The sequence below is a fragment of the Hippoglossus hippoglossus genome, chromosome 1 (assembly GCF_009819705.1).
Source record: "Hippoglossus hippoglossus isolate fHipHip1 chromosome 1, fHipHip1.pri, whole genome shotgun sequence".
In the NCBI taxonomy this organism is placed as follows: domain Eukaryota; kingdom Metazoa; phylum Chordata; class Actinopteri; order Pleuronectiformes; family Pleuronectidae; genus Hippoglossus; species Hippoglossus hippoglossus.
In genome coordinates, this window is record NC_047151.1 from 3,978,113 (window position 1) to 3,995,974 (window position 17,862).

Sequence of the window (17,862 nt, forward strand, 5' to 3'; positions counted from 1 at the left end):
CCAGGGGACTGTAGAGAAGATGCCCACCTCAGAGAGGCCAGGTGAAGGAGTGAAAAGGCCCAGATAAAAGTGCTAACGCCAGGGAAAAGCTGCTTCGGTCCCACTTCTCTGGTTTTATACTTCCTGATTAGTTTGTATAACAAAGCACAGGTTGCTGCTGTCCAGCGTCTGGTGTCTGTGTCTGCTTACACACAGACACACACAAAAATGTCTTGCATTGACCCAGAAACCTTAAGTCATCATCAGCCTCTTGCTGTGCATCTCCATCACGCTCCCTTGGCACAAAAGTAAATAGAACAATAAACACACCAGTGTACTGAAGTGCAAGGCCAGTGGTTTCAGCAACTATTATTTGACACTCACACTTGACTTATTAGACATTTTACAACGTTATCCACTGAGAGTGAGTGTGTGTGTGTGTGTGTGTGTGTGTGTTTGAGAGAATAATAGAGATGCTGTAGATTTTGGTGGTGGAGAAGCTGCAGTGCAAACAAGATGTGTGAGAGGTTTATGGGTGTCTGGTAGACATTTTCACAATAAGAGCCATCCATCAAAACTTGATGTCCTATAACCAAGAACACGCACGCACACACGTATAACCTTTACCCTCAAAAAGCCAATAGAATTTGTGAGGACCAGCAAAAATGTCCTCACAACGTCAAAATGTCCTCACAATGATGGTATAGAACCAATATTGGCCCTCATAACTATAGACAGACATGCCCACACGCACGCCCACGTACGCACACAAAGACTTAAATGAATCATCTTTAAAGTGTGGCTGAAGAGTGTTTGGAGTGTTTGTTTTTCTCACTCACTCACTCACACTCACACACACACACACACACACACACACACACACACACACACACTTACTCTGAAGGCGGTGCCCTCCTCGATGATGGTGGGCAGCTGAGAGAGGCAGATATCCACAGCCAGGTCCCACGCTTGCCTGCAGAGAGGTAACACACACGTACACACACTGCATTAGATTTAGGATATACGGTACATTATCATTTTATTGTTGAGACCTGAAGCAAAATAAAAAAATTGTATCTCAGCAATAAATCCTTGGTCAAGGCTTGTTCTTTTTCCCCCCTCGTCTCATACTCATTTTCCACAGCTCACGTTTTCTCCCTCCCTCTGTTCCCCGGTGCACATACACCTCTTTAAATTCCCAGCCCGAGGTCCTGGAGAGGGCAGCAAGGAGCCTTTAATCCTGTTCTGAACACCAGCTCCTCTCTCATGGTCATCATATCTAATTCATGGGGTTATGTAACTCGCATCAAACCTTATCACAGCTTCTCTATTCTGTCTGTCTGTCTGTCTGTCTTTCCGGGTTTTTTTCTTGCAGCACATCCAGCTCAGCGATGGGGCTTTTCCCCTCTATATTAGCACGATCTAGGGGTTGAGTCATGTTCCCAGTCGATGCACTGGGATGTTATGTGATGCTGAATAAGTGACACTGAGACTCTCTCGGCTGCTTTAATAGCTTAGCCCATTTGCTCGGAGTAGTATAATAGAGTGCATCTCTAATACAGTGGATACAATGGATCTACTGCTGTCAGTACTGCATGTATGCAGCATACAAACAAACAAAACAGTATGTGGCCACAAACCATTACTTTGTAATCAGGAAATGTGCAGGTAAATTACAGCAGGTGGTACAGTACTTCTGCTCCATCAAACACTTTTAAATTGTTTTAAAAATTTAACAAAAAGCCAAAGTCAGCATGTCAGCAGTTCAGGCTAAATGGGAGAATTTATAAATTCAGATGCCAACGTGACAGAAAAAACATTTTGCCTTCCAGCAGCAGCAAGGCAGACATTACTGCATCATAAGGAACAGGTGTTCTCCACTTTGCAAAGATATAACTCATGCAAGAGGTGGTTTACTACTTCTAGATGCACAGTTACAACAGTGTGCATATTCCAGTTTAATAATGTGGAGAGTATGTGCTGAATGCTAATTTTTTTCCGCACCACTTTGCTCCAGACGGAAGTTGATATTTGAGAAGGAAGGTCAGTTAGAGATTGGTACCAGCAATCCTTAGGTAGGTTAGGGATACATCACATAGGCAGGGGTATGGTGGTTAAACCTCTGCTGCTTACTTCAGAAAGGTTTGACTCAGGACAGAATTACAAGGTGAGATAGTGAGGGTATATCAAGGAATAAGTGGCTGACTTATCCATTTCCATATCATGAATCTGGGCTGTAGTCTGTTTAGTCAAACATCGTAATGTTATTTTGTTTAGGGCCGCATCTGTGGCTCGCACTGCAAAACTGGTTCTAATTGGATAAAATCCTCTTAGGGTCTTTCCTGTCTCCGATTTAGATGGACGGGGTTTTTGTACGCGACTTATCCTCCATGTGTATTTATATATATCTTATTTGTTTTACATGTGATCTATCACTGATTGTTTCTTTGTCTTCCAAAACCATCTGAAAAGGTTCCTCCCTGTGTCTGTGAGTTATGAGTTTTTTAATTTGTAAATCTGTGATAATAGTGTGTCAAACTCAATTTGAATCTAAAAGATCTGTGTATCCTGTGTGTGGATTGGAAAGTGACTGAGTCATGACGCCAAACTACAGCTCACACCTCAGGTCTCTAACTGCTCAGGTGAAACTCAATCCCTCTCTCTCTGATTAATTTCAGCCCCAGACATGAGCAAATCCAGTTCAGCGCACAGAACATAATAAAAACATTAAAAGTTTTTCAGGAACAAGTATACCCTGGATGACACTGAAACTTTTGAGAGATGAAACTACACTCTGCTAGAAGACAGACAGACTATACGTTGAAATGATCAGCAATAAAACAGAATTGTAAACGTGAGGTCACTGACTTCATGACTCTTTCAGTTCATGCTGCTGTTACACTTTGCATATAGCATTGTTTTGAGCAAAAGTTAGGTAGTCTCGATTTACAATGTTGTGGCTGTGACCGAACAGTCTGTGACTCATCACATATATATCATACATATAGTGTAATACAGTATTAGCTTGATTTACTGCTGCTGAGAAAATGATTTCCAGTCGGTGGAAACCTCCTTGCTGTCTCTCCATTACACTCTCTCTTCTCTGAATGTCATATACTAGGAGCTTTCAACATGATGCAGTGATGGTGCCTCTAAATGTTCTAGGATCTCTTGGTATGTGGCTGCTGCTGAGTACTTGTAAAATGTCTGGGTGAAGTCAGCATTATGGTGTCATGATTTGACTCAATAAGCTCCTTTCTTTTTGGGAACCTGTATCGTCCTTTGCCTATAGATTCCATTTTTTTTAACATGGCAGACTATTTCATTTAAAAAGATTTCACATTTAAAAGTTTTACAGATACAAGAGACACAATAAAATAATGAAATTATATTATTATAACAATTACTATAACGCATTGCATTTTCCTGTTTTCTGTCGTGTAGACAAAACTGACCCAGAAAACATTATTCAAGCGAGAAAAATCTAAAATGTCATTTTTTTTTATTATTTAGGTTTCCTAACTTTAAGTGCTGAGATTAGAATCTGTACAGAAATGTTGCTCACAAATTCCATCTCCGTTTCTGTCGATGTAATTCAATAGAGAGGAAACATCAGAGAGAGCAGTTAACACACCATCACAGGGACGAGGCTGCTGCACCATGTGAGATGACAGCATTAATTCGGACAGCGTCTGCCAATAAGTAAGTCATTACAAAACCTGTTTGCGTGTGTGTTTGTGTGCGTGTGGAGGGGACGGTGGACGGCAGAGAAGCGTGGGGGACCAGTTGGCGCCTGACTAAGCTCTTTTTCCTGTTGCCTGCAGAGAATGGTGCAGCGACGCACACAACACATATAAAGCAGACACACCCACACACACACTCCCACACCGAGACTGTCCACGAGGGAGTGATCAGCCATGAGTTTATCTGCTCTTGCTAATTCTGCTCCAATTGCGGTTTGTGCTGGGACACCAACATCAATCGACAAGGCTCCAAATTGCTTAATTACTCCTGTTCTACACCCCCTCCCACAATCTATGCAGAGCAATACTTTTATACTTCTACTGCTCTTTTATCTCTGGCACCTCCATTTTTTTTATCATCCTCTCAGTGTCCTTTCTTGTGCTCTTAAAGCACCTCCCTGCCATTATCCTGTCCTGCTTAATACTGGGTGGGAAACAAAGTGCAGCTCCCAATTTCTTTAGTGGTAAACAGAGCAATATACCCACAGTCTAAAATAAAAGGCGGCACGGACAAGAAAGAAAGATGACTGCTCACACAGGGAGGGAAGGAACAGTATTCTTTACAATAAGTGATGCCAGGGTGTTACACAACCAGTCGCTCCTTGAGGAGACAGAGTGAGAGAGCGTTGTTTTCCAAAAACACGATCCAGATAATGAGTGGGAGAGGTGGAGGGAGGCTTTTATAGAAGCCCAAGAGGAGAAACAATAGAAAGTGGGAGAAGTGTTGGTGTAAGGGAGATAGATACGATCTTACAGTGTGGAGATGCAGGTAAAGTCAATGGACAACAGAGCACCTCTTTCTGTGTCTGACTATAACACTAGTAATGAGAAGTCGTGGGGGACAAATGCAGTGGGAACACTGCGACAACTTCTGGCTCAAGTTTCAAGCTGTGCGAGTAAAAGGGAAGACATTCTCAAACTTGAATAATTCCCAAGAATTATGTATTTTCGGGTGCCAATGTCTTTAACCTAAATCTGCCATGTCTCCCACAGCCAAAGATGTCTGACATGTCCCTCAGAATATTTTCCTATCCCCCAGAGTTTTGTTGATGCTCTCAGTCAAAAGGTGGGCATGTTCAGCTGCAGGTTACGTTTGTGTGTGGGCGGTTAAAGTGGAAGCAGTGCCCCTACTCTATATACAAGCTGTCTTGAGTCAGTCTACTCTAGTCAGGTGGACTGAGGCCGTTGCCAGTGAACACACTGCTTATATCTGCTTATTTTTGTGAGGCAGCGAGCAAACACATGCAGCAACGCTCGCAGTAATCAACATACAATACAACCGAGAAACTAAATCATGGAAATTATACTTAGCGTGAGCGAGGTGTATGCATATGCTGGAGGCCTGAAGCAAACAAAAACACCTACATGTTTTGGCTCACACTTCCTCAAACAATATTTATTTTGAGAGGTAGTGAAAGTAATTGAACCACTTTATCTAATGTTTTTTTTACTTTTTACAATATATGTGAAGGAAAAACTTTACACAGTAGAGTGTTGCATCAATATGTGCAGTCCTTTGTCCTCTTTTAACTTATGGATCAGTGATAGTACATGACAGCACAGCTCCTGCAAACGTGAATGTATATCAGACTGCATGAAGGTGAGTGATCCGATCACAAGTGGTCAGTTCAGAGTTCAGGTGGAACGCACCCAAATGCCTCTGGGACGCATGTTGGCACATTTGTTTTGCTGTGTGAACGTGAATACATCCCAGGCCACATGAAGTACTGCTTACTCAGCTGACGTCCTCTGACCTGCTACAGTTTTACTATGAATTTAAGCTTCTCTGTATCCATACGTTGATCGGTCTGCAGCCACCGTCACACATCAACACTGACCAAAACATAATGACTGAAACATTTCTTAAATCTGCAAAATCTTTCTTCATAGCTGTGCACATTTATTCGTTCAGTCCTACCAGACTCTGAACGCACTCTTTCTCTCTCGTTCCCGTCGACACACACAAACAGCGTCATCAGACACATCTGTAAACTTATTTGCATTAAGAGCGGGGAAGTGAGATCCGAGTGGATCACAGGAGACACATTCAGGACACATTCTAATGCCAGGTGTGAACCAATATACTTATGTATTTAATGCTGTCCACTTGTGATAGGATTTCTCAGGACAGATAGTAATAATGTTTCACACTTTTTTGCTTTCTTACTGGGCTTTTGTTGACAAGATAGACATTAATTTCAAGCTTGTGAGGGTATATTTATCTTAGTTCAACCGAACTACTGGAAGCAGGGATCATTTGAAAGAGAAAGGAGTTACACAAGTTGTTTTGTAACTTGTTCTCCAGCCAGCGAGCTGCCAAAACATCTAAGGCTCACCTGGGTTTTGTTGTGAGTCAGGAAAGAGTGTGTGTGTGAAGACAGCGACCAATCAGTGAGGACAGGACCGCTGATATGCTGCATGTCACTAACCTCAGTGGTTGTTGTAATCACGTCAGGTCTTCATTGTTTTTTCTACCCATGATAAATCAAGAGAATAAGTTTCCAGTTGTTCTGCTGAGCTAGGTTAAACAAAAATCTATACTCAACGCACAATTTTCATATACAATCTGCTTACTAACTGTATGTATGAGGCATATTCCCACAAATGGGAGGAATATTCCTTAAAGCTTTGCAGACCCTCTAGCAGAATAGTTGGCACCGCTGTGCTGGATATATCTCACTGTGGAAAACACAGTCTGTTTTTCCAATGACCTGCTGTTAAAAAAGTGCATTTCTACAAGATGTTTTTAAAAAGGGGGAAATATTTCCAAATGAGATTTCATTTAATAAATGAGTTCATAACTTTTGGGCATTTTGCCATTTTTGCATAAATTACCAGGCCGATTGCATCTTTTAATCTCTCTATAGCTTTTTAAAGGTAACCACTTGAGATCATTAAATATACATGTGGGACCATGAAGTACAGGACACTGTGTGCCTCTTGTCTGATCAAAGAAGGTATCTCCTAGAAAGTCTGCTCAGTCAAACAGCAAAGCTTTGCTGCTGCTCCTCTTGCCTTCTGCTTGACTGAGCCCAAACCATCTGTGTATCTGTGTGTAAAAAAGCCCTCCTGTTCTGTTTGCGTGCGTCTTACCACATGGCGTGCATGTATGTAGGGGGCAGGCGCGGACTGCTGACCGGCGTGCAGTTGTATGACCTCATTATCCTCTCTGCTAACAGGAAATTTCGGAACAAGCTGGCCACCAACAGGTCCTGACGAAACAACTTCTGGAACAAATCTGAGGGCAGAGAGAGGGAGAACGGAGATTATCCATCACGGCAGAGACAGAAGACGGGCAGCGGGTGAATAAAATAACAGAGAGATGGGATCACGCGAGGGAAATGGGGCACTGAATGAGTAAATGGCGATCTAACTGGGCAAAAGAAAGAAGCTTAATTAGAGCAAAGCGGCTACTTTGGAAAAACCCAGGGTAGTTAGTGTGTATGTGTGTGCAGAAGACCGGTGTGTACAGAATCCAGCGATGTGTCGTGGTCACATCTTCATCAGCTCATTAATGTATTTACTAATTCACTTTAATGGGGCCGAGCCAATCCCATGACAATCTCCCTGTTTTATGACTGTGATTCCCCGTGTTTGTGTGAGGGGGCATACGCATGTGTGGAGTACTCTATGAGACAGAGAGACACAAATCCAGTGCCTGCTGTTAGTGCAGAGCTGTTTGAATGTTGAAATGTTTAAGTTAGTGTGTGGGTGCATAAGGCCACAGAGACTGTGTGTGTGTGTGTGTGTGTGTGTGTGTGTGTGTGTGTGTGTGTGTGTGTGTGTGTGTGTGTGTGTGTGTGTGTGAGATTAGTATGCAGTGCCTTCATTACAGGGATTCTCGCTGATGTGGGCTGCTTCATTAACAGCAGAGCCCGGGGGTTTAAAAGGCTTTGGCAGCCATCAGCATTGTCACATTGCTGTTTTAGCTTGGATAGAGTTTGTCTCAGGAGAGTCTGTGTGTGCCCGTGTGTGCTTGTCAGTGTGTGTGCTTGTCTGTGGATGTGTATTGTCTACGAGAGACAGGTGAGCAATGAGAGGAGGTGTGTGCTCTGCAGGCAAAAGATAAATACATGCCAAAAAAGAAGAGAGCATGTGTATTTTCATCTGGGCAGGGTGACTCTGTGGGTGGCTGTTAATGGCAGTATATGCACAAGTTTATGTATGCGTTGTCACCGTACAGACGGAAGTGTGTTTATGTGTGTGTTCTTACTTTTATGGCCCTTAAATTCTGGTTAAAATGATAAAACCCCAATTACAGTGCGACACACTCTAAACACTATTCATCTCAATTTGAGGAGCCAGGCTGTGCCGACTGCACTCTAGTTATTTTATCAACCAATAGGGATGTTCTCAAACTTTTTCTTTTGCTGATGCGTCATTACTGTACTGTTTTTATTAGGTGTTTTTATCTGTGCTCCCTATGAGAAAATACATTTTTCATCATTGTCTAAACATGTTGTTCACAATAACTTCAGTGTGCCTCAGATCTCCCAGCAAGTTTGTCCTTCACCTTTAACGCCAGTGTGTCTGTTTGCTTTCCTGCTTTAGGTTTTCATTTTCTTTCTTTGTGTTTGCCATTGTTTCTAATGGTTACTATAGTTAGTTATTATGACACTGTACTCAGCTTTAAATATGTTCAAGTTTTTAAGTAACACATTTTTTTAAAACCAGTATTTCAGTGTTTCTCTTAATGTTACAAGAATAAACAATGTGATATGTGAACTTAATGCTGCTGGATCTTCGACAAGTGTGGCTGGGGTTGCTGAAGTCTTATGGTGCGTCTACACCAAACGCAAAGCAAATTGGCCCATCATGTTGTGCGGCAGGACCATTTGTGTTTTCTCACATGAGCAATGTTAGTAAACATATTCTGGGAATATTTGCCCGTTAGAAAACAGGTTAGGAGGCTGAAGTAACTACATCTGCTGCGATGTACATGTTGTGGAAATGCCAGAGAAGTCAGTGCCGATGTGTGTGGGTCCACAAGACCATCTGGAGTCGCGTACCGCTTGGGAAATTTTGCCGTCTTCTGGAGGAGCTGGATGACCAACAATACCAGCGCTACCTGAGGATGATTAGCAACCAGTTTGACCACCTGCTAGCTCAGGACAGGGCCAGGACCTGAGTCCGGTGAGTTTCATTCTCATCGCTGATTGGATTTCCTGACATTGTATCCCACACATTGGTTAGTTCAAATATCTCAAACTCTTGTGAATTACACCTCTTTCACGTCACTTTGCAATGTCTTTGTGTGTTATCTAACTTTTTAAAGGAGATATACACACTGTGTGATTACGGCCCAAGTTGTATTACATTTACATTTTTCTTATATTTTTGTTGGGGGGAAAAAATCTTGTTATGTGATTATACAAGCGTGCATCTGTGTGTGTACAGTCTTACCTCTAGGCAGAACATTCCAGGCGATTGTGTCGGTGATGGCTGTGAAGATCCAGTTAAGCTCTCCAAGGGGAGTGCGTCTGTCATTGAGCCTGCCAGGGATCCTGCACCACACACACACAAACACAAAACATTACACAGATGGCACTGTGTCAGCCACGCTCACTGAATTGCACATAGTTGACTCAGAGCACAAAGTGGCAACTGCTCAGTAACATTATTGCAACACGTGAACAAATTTACAGTCACTTACTCAGAGAGACTAACAGCTACTGCAGGTCTGAATATTCATGAATATACTTGTGTGCACAAAGATACTGGAGGCCAAGATGAATATCAGGCACCAGCAGAGAACAAGAGTAAGATTATGGATTTTATGTCATACAGATTCATTTCAGGTTACACAAGCTTAACAATTTCAACTGGGCTGTGTCAGAAGGAGACCTGGTGCCAGATGATCCCACATACAGTAAATGTGATTAATGAGAGTGGCCCAACCCTTCTCAACACCCCTAATATATGAACAGGCAATAAATATTAAAATAACACAAACATATTTGTGATTTCATGTGTTTATCGTCCCTCGAACGTACCAACACCTTATTGTTTTTGTGAAGATTAAATCCAAAACACCGGACTTGTTAAATTTGTAGACTCACTGCACTGACTACAATGCAGTTTCCACACAGCTGTGTATCTACAGTGTGCACTGGAGGAATTTGAGATATGTAAACTGTACATCCGTTTTTCACAGAAGCTCCTCCGGCTTTTAAAAACCAGATCATTCTGTGCAGGGAGAGTGGGAGCGCCATGGAAATGAGAGTAGGGAAATCTTTTTCAGACAAGAACCCAAGTCGATGTGACAGTAATCACTGTAGCAAAACGGAGAAAATCACCTTTACTACACCGAGCTGTCTGCCTTTTAATGAACACTATGCAAAGCAGTGAGTGAAGAGGAGGGGGTTGAGGGCAAGCACTCGCTGCCTCAGATATTACAGTTAATGTGAGCGGGTCGTTTGTGTCGGAGTAAAGAAAATGGGAGGAATCTGTTTTAAATAAAAAAATAAGTAGGAAAAAGTGACAATGAATGAAATAAAGTTCAACACTACAAACCATTCGGCCCTCAGCAACAAACAAAACACACAAGTCAATCTGATGACCACTTGTTAACTTATTAACTTAGTAACTTATTGTTTTGCCTCTGTAGTTTGTGCTGATAAAATCCATTTTATTAATATTTAGTGATAATCTTAGGAATTATAAGATTGTTGGTTTGGAATTCCTTTGTAAAGCGTCTTTCTATTTTCATGAAGCACATTGTTAAACTCGTTTGAAAAGTGCTTGTGTAAACATATGTCTTTGATTAAGTCATGTGGCTGGTAGATGAGCAGTTAGATGCTTGGTGTGCTGGACACACTGTGACTCTCGCTCAAACAGCAGAACAACAGGAAGACGGGAAAAACTAATCTGTGTAGCAACTTGTTTCATGTTTGTTCATGTTGTCGGCACAAGAGGCACAAAGCTCATGGGCCAGACATATCCCTTTTGCAACCTGATCGCTTTTAAGGCTGTGTTTCGACTGATGCTGACCCTTGGTTAAAATTTGCACTGCATTTTGCTTTTTAGATACATGCAGAGAGATTGCCTTGTCAAATGCATGGTCATTTGGATGAGCCAATCACAAGTACATAAGTCTATCTTAAAGTGCCTATATAAAGGATTCGTAATGTAGTATGTGGTTAACACAATAATTCCGGTGATAATGTTGAAGTGTGTACTGCAACAAAACTGTAACTGCCCTGTGTCTTTTAGGTGTCTGATGTCTGAAATGTCTGTGTCTCAAGTACTTGGGTCTTGTTGGGTCGCTGTCAAGTTACAACCTTACAACAACAGATGATAGAACTTAATTCAATATGAAATACATTTTTGTGCCAAAGAAGCTCATTATACATGGTAACATAATAATGATATGCATGGCAACAGCAGATCTGGCACTAAACAGGTGTAGCTTATTTTTCACAAGCTGCTTTTCTCAAATACTGAAGGTCCTGGTTCAAGGATATTAAGTTGATAATATGAAATAATTACTATAATGATATTATAAGATGTGTAACTTGGAGAATGTTGATTAATATCTGTCTGTTATCAATTTTTAATGGCAGACTACAGATATAAATTTGATAGATAGCTGTACTAACAAACCTTAATGACCTAACTTTACACTGCGAAAAAGTGTAAACATAAAACTGCCACAGAAACTATCTATGTGAGCTCAGTCTGGTGTTTCTCTGGATTACAAAGTCTTGAAACAAGTAAGAACCTTTGACTAGAATGAACAGCCAACTAGTATAGGACTTTGCCGACTAGTGCAGGTTCAATTGAAATACATTTTTTCCCAGATTGACATGGGGTCCTTGTGACCTTTGACCACAGGAATCAAATCCATTTGTTCAAGTGCGAAAAGGTTGACATTTTAAGAGACAACCTAAAGGTGGACTTGAGATATTATGTTCAAGAGACTAAAAACATGTTTTGTGAGGCCATCGTGACCTTTGACCAGTTAATGTGAGTCTAAGTTAACTTATGTAACAAATTTGAGGAAATTCCCTCAAGGTGTTTCTGACATGTTAAGTCTAAAAGATCAAGATTTGCAAGGTCACCGCGACCTTGACTTTTTGACATCCAAAAGTCCACCTTTTGAATGTTTTTACCAAATTTGAAGAAATTCCCTCTAGGTGTTCTTGAGATATTGTGTTTATAAGAATGAGATGGACAGCAGGACAACCAGAAAACATAAAGCCTCCAGCCACTTGCTGTCGAGGCATAAAAAGCTACAGTGCAGCGCTGCATGTGAGCTGTGTTATGCTGTGCGTGTGAGAGACACACTAAACAGACATGCGCATACGTCAGTAAATAAAACCACATCCACTGTTACCTGATACGTCTCCAGTTTGATCAATTCTGTCATGTCTGATGCCATGAATACTGATGGAGCAGAAATACTGGTATGATGATTAAAACCCTGTCCTCAGCTGCATCAAGAACCAATCTGAGTATGTGTACATATAAGATCATAGACGTGAGCACGGTCATTAAGTCCTTGTAAAAGGTGGAGCAAAGAGATAAATCTCTACCGTTTTGGGGGTTGATGCTGTGTAGCAGACTCTTCTCTCTGATGTCTATGTGGAGGACATACAGCATTTACATACAAGATGTATGTAGAGTCATACAACTTGTGTCTTCTGTAGTAAAATGCTAACGAGCGATCACAGTGATCAGATTCCTCCAGGACCCCCCCCCCCCCGCTGAGTGGAGCACAGTGTCGGACTGCGTCAGACACCGGGGAGCCGGGTCGGCCTGACGAGGAGCAGAGACTCGCTGTGAAATACGCAGAGGGAGGCTGTGAATGGGGATCAACCCGTGACCACATGAGTCAGCTCCATGTGAGATGAAAGGGAAGGGACACTAAGTGCGATAGAGTGTGAGGGTTAACGGCCAGAGATCATTGAGCGTGTAAGCAGGTAAAATCCACACGCAGGCAGCGTCGTGACTCTCTTATGTGAAAGGCTATTGTGTGTTGGATGTATGTGGGAAGCAGAGACAGAAGGGTGCACAGATGGAGCGGAGAAAGAGGAATGATTAAATTAATCAACAAATCAACAGCACACAACTACTCAAGGCTGACATTATGTTCAATCCCTCTTACAACAAATGCCTGTAATCTTTCAAGGGGCGATGAGCGCTCCACACATGGCTTCCAAACGTGTGTGACCTTTTGAGGGGTGAATATGAGCCCGATGATTGGTCAGTGAGTGTAATGCTCGTGTTCATGCCCACGTGTTTGATCAGGACACGGCAAAATGATGACAAAGGCAAAAAGCTGCTTCGAGCGTGTGTGAGACTGTTTGCTCATTATTGAGCTACACTGAATCACTCTCTGTTGAAGAGCAACCCAGTGTGATTTTGGTGTTGTTGTTGCTAGGATACCACAGTCAGCTGATGATTTACTGTGCTACTTATGCTATGGTAGCGACAGTAACGTTACAATGAAATGTGCCTAGATTGCATTGACTAGCATTTATACTGCCTTTCATTTTATCATGACAACTATGAAAAAAATTTAAGCGGCATTGTTCTCCCCTCAAGAGCAGCATAACAAGGTACTAAAACATAAACAGCTGTCACTGACATTGATGTAAAATGAGGTCAGGTAGAAAAAGTGAGAAGAAATTGTGGAGCGTCTCACATTTGTGTTCACACATGTACCACCTCCGGAAAAAATACGGAGGAACTGCGTGGTTCAGTGCATGCAGCAGCTTAATAAACACGACTAACCGACCTGCCTACATGCCCACACCCTGCCCGTGCTCTCACTGCGAACCAGAGATCTTAGCAGAAGCAGACAGTGGCCAGAAGTTAGCGTCGAGCCACGGAAAAGTCAGCTCCCAGCAGTTGTCAGTCAGTGCATGTTCATGTGATTTGGGGGCGCTTTGATGAGAGGGCTGATGGGAGGAGGCCGGGATGTATCAGTTGCATCAGTGTTGCCTTCTCTCGCGAGCTTTTGCAGGATTACAAACCCTAAATTGCAATGTTCTGAACTCCTGTAGCACTTTGAAAAGTTCAGTTTTTCAATGAGCAGGTCACAGTTTTGGTTATCTTCCCTGTCAGTGTGCCGAGGTTGACACACTGATTCCACTGATCTACAGGTGGTGGGAGCACAGTAATGTGCCAGCAAACACAGCAGAGAAGTAGTAACAAGTAAACATGGATGTCAAGAATGCTGGATTTAAAGTATTTTAACAGTTGGTTTTGAATGTTTTATGCAGAAGGATATGGATTTAATTTGTCAGTACTCTTGGTTAAGCTTAAGCTTTGTTTCTTTGTGGCACACAGAACTAAAAAGAGTTCTTAAAGGCCACATGGTACTGAGGGGAACTGCAGTGTTTTGTGATATTAGGGATGCAACAAAAAATCGATTATAAATCGATTATAAAAATAGCTGACAACTAATTTAGTTATCGATTAGTCAGGTCTGTTATAATGCATGGCACACTCTGTGGCAGCATCTCCTGAGGTGTGGGCAGTAAACCAGCCAATCCCGTGCCTGGAGTCAATGTTTGAAAAGGACAAGCACCACTAAGATACAGCAGTGAGTCATCACATTGTGGGAACATTGTCTTTTACAGTGACTAGTAAGAATTTTTAAATAAGATATGTATAACATAATTCTGAATTGTCAAAACAATCATTAACCCTGTTTAATTAATCAAATCTTTTCAACATCTGTAATGACATATTGGGATTCAAACTACTTTTGTTATTGATGTGTTTGGTTTCTCATTATAGATATCTACACTTCAGTTGAATCTAATAATATCTTAAAATTCCAGGTCAAGATATCTCACCTTAATTTAACCTTAAATTAAGTTTGACAATGGAATGGAACTGAGTTGGTGTTGTAGATATCATGAACTTGAACTATGGACAGTCAGAATAAAATTGTAGATATCTGAATCTGGAATTATTATCATAATTAAGTTGCAGATGTCTATAATACATATAAAAGCATTGTACAAGAATATGAAGTAGCTTTTCAAATCAACTGCTGGAAAGGTTCAAATGTAGTTTTTGTCTTTTTATCCGATTAAAAATCGATTAATCAAAATAATAATCGACAGATTAATCGATTCTCAAAATAATCTTTAGTTGCAGCCCTAGTTAATTCCTCACTATGAGCAACACTTCTTACATTACACAGTCTTCGGACTGAAATATATATATATATATATTGCTTTAATCAATATGATGATTACTGTACACTTTTACAAACTGCAGCTACTGTGATATTTCATGTTTTGGCCGAGAAACATCCCATGAATAATGTTTAACTTTGGCATTTGACTTTAATGTGCTGGCCCAAAGTTATACAGCAAAGAGGTGAGATGGCAAACGAGTGTAGTGCCATTTTTCTTTTATGAGCTCTGAGACTATCCATTATTTAACTGTGAGAGAAATCAGCTGAGTCAACATTAAGCCGTCTGTACAACACGCTGGACATGCAATGAACAGAAATAGCAACTTAAGCATCAGGGATGCCACCGACCTCCCCACTGAGTAGAGCTGAAACATCAACACTGAGAGGAAACGCTTTTCTGTGCCAGTATGATGACTTTTCTTTAAAACCTAATTTATTTTTGTTTTAGTAAAGTAGAATCTATATTTTACCCTTTTTAGAACACGTTTTTTTAACTTTTAAAATGTAAGGACATTTCTAATCTTATAATAGATTAGATTTTCTTCCAGCATGGAGCCTCACCCTTAATATCCCCATGCTCATCAATTCAAGGTCATCTTTCTCATGAATTTCATATTTACTGTTTTTCAATATTGTTTCGAACTGACATCTCAAATTCAATTTCAGCACTTGAACCAAAACAGAAAAGGTCAGCAATTTTTGCTGCTGTGAGATCTCTTTCTTTTATCCTCAACGACTTTTCTATACAATGAAGGTGAGTGTAGAAGACAGCGAACACAAAGAGCAGAACACCGGATCTACCAAAACATAACGGAACTGCAGTTTTTAAATGGATGGAGCGTTTGTGGGTTCTCAAACTCTCCTTACTGCAATGTGGGTCATAACTAACATCACAACTCTTTACAGAAGCCCTTTGCTTTTTCTGGTGAGAAAGATAATAAGAGATGAAAAGGGAGTGAGAGCTTGAGCATGAATGAAGAGCTCCGTGATGTCGGACATAGTGTAATTGAGAATGGACGAAGGGGCTTATTTCTTCAAAGGTGTTCGTCATCACTCTAGTGGTTTCCCATCCTGCCTTGGGAGTCACTCAGTAGAAGTTTTGCGTACAGTACAAGGGCATTTCCTGCGTAATATGCATCCACAGGAGAGAATGGGGAAAGGAATAGGGGAAAGTGTGTAAAAATAAAAAGATGAAAGACAAACTGCAAGCAAGTTAATTAAGTGGTAAAAGAAGGAAGAGCGGTGACCAATAGGTTCCTACAAATGTAGGAAGGTGAAAAAAGCACGTTATATTTATGGATGATCTCTGTAAGAATGGGAAAAAAGTTGACAGTGAACCTGTAAATTACCCAGAAATTATCTGGTAACACTCTCATGGGTCAATTTTGTAGCTACGCGTGGATGGATCACATCTTCTGGAAGTAGTTTCAATCATATTACATGTGGAATGCTGAAATCCAAAAACTGTGTTGTGAGTCATATTCTTCCTCAATCATCCAAATACTACCTGCAGTCTGTGGAGGCATTTGATGAAGTTGAAACCAAACTATCGATTGACAGTTAACCAGAGTGTGACTAAATATTGGAATGAGATTGGAAATAGAAAAAAAAAGAAGCAAAATAACCGTATAATTTTTTCTTAAAAAAAGAAAAGAATCAAACAACAGATGTGTCCAGCATGACCAAATCAATGCTGGTTCATGCTAAAGGCCAGGTAACACAACAGAGAAGGGTCATTAACTGTGCTATGATGGCTCAGGTTTAGTTCTTCTTCACTGCACCAATTCAAACAAAATACAGAAACAGAGACTTCTAGTTGGTCGACCAGGAAAGAGTTATCGTGTCCTTTGAGCCTGTAAAGGCCATTTTGAACAAAACATCTGTGCAGGATGAGTAGACGTTCATTGAAAGCAGCTTTGAAGCAAATGAAAAGGCAGCAAAGTAGAAGTGAGTGAAATTAATGGTAAAATAAGAACACTGTGTATGTGTTGTGAAGGGAACAAAGTGTGAAATAATAACTCAGCTGCTGCCCTAATGGAATTACTGCTGTGGATTGTACATTTAATTAGCCTGAATTAATCAAGAAAATGGCTAAACTAGAGCAAGTGTTCAGGTTGCATTAACAAAAGTAAGATTGTTCAAATTGTGTTATATAAACTATACACTATGAATCTTATTATGTAATTCATAATAAGCCCTTTTCAAATAAAGCCCTACAAACAATTTACAGTTCTATCAAAACTTGACTGAGGGTTAGGGTTAGTGTGTGTGTGTGTGTACACACACTTAACCTGTCTATGGCATGTTCAACTCACTTTAGGCATGTGAGGAAAAGGATCTTACTTTTAGAAAACATTAAAATCCTGCAAAGACTATATAACAGTGCTTTTAAGTTACATAGTTCAACTACAACCAAGCCTCTTAAACCAACTTATTTCATGCTTGTCATTTTACTCTACCCTGCATATAAGCAGGGGGGGTGGTGGTGGTGGTAGGGGGAGCCACTCCTGATTGTTCTATGAAACTACTAAAACTTTGGATACGACATCCATATTGAGCGCTAATATCAGTGCGACAGTGTATGCCTAAGAGCAAGAGATGTTCTGCGCTCAGCCGCTTGGCACCCGGGAGTTTATTGAAGAAATGTGGGGCTTTAAATCTGCCAAACTACTGCTGCTTTCACTGTGAGGGGAAAACAAAGGCAGAGAATTATACCTGCAGGTGGAAAACAACACTGCGAGGGCTGACAGCGAGGAGAGAGCGAAAGAGAAAGACAGGAAGACAGACAGGGCGAGACAGACTTGAGGAAGACAGGATAATGACTTCTCTCAACTACACCCTCCAAAGAGAGAGGGGGAGAGACAGGAAGAGAGAAATAGAGTTTCTTGGGATGGTCGTGGAGTGCCACTTACTTCTCAATGAGGTCCAACGTCACCCCTGGCACCAATTTGGCACTCTTCTGCATACAAAACCTGGGAAAAAAGC

The 17,862-nt window shown here is 41.1% G+C and overlaps 1 protein-coding gene across 5 annotated transcripts in view; it reads right to left on the minus strand.

Moving 5' to 3' along the window:
* The window catches only part of rptor (regulatory associated protein of MTOR, complex 1), a 155,051-nt gene that overhangs the window by 57,000 nt on the left and 80,189 nt on the right, over positions 1-17,862 (minus strand). For all 5 annotated transcript variants that reach the window (XM_034595933.1, XM_034595924.1, XM_034595949.1 and 2 more), the window contains exons 8-11: positions 17,790-17,849; positions 9,126-9,226; positions 6,816-6,960; positions 877-952 (exon numbers count right to left, since the gene is read on the minus strand). In XM_034595933.1, coding sequence (XP_034451824.1) covers positions 877-952; positions 6,816-6,960; positions 9,126-9,226; positions 17,790-17,849 — 382 coding nt within the window. The remainder of the gene's footprint in view (positions 1-876; positions 953-6,815; positions 6,961-9,125; positions 9,227-17,789; positions 17,850-17,862) is intronic.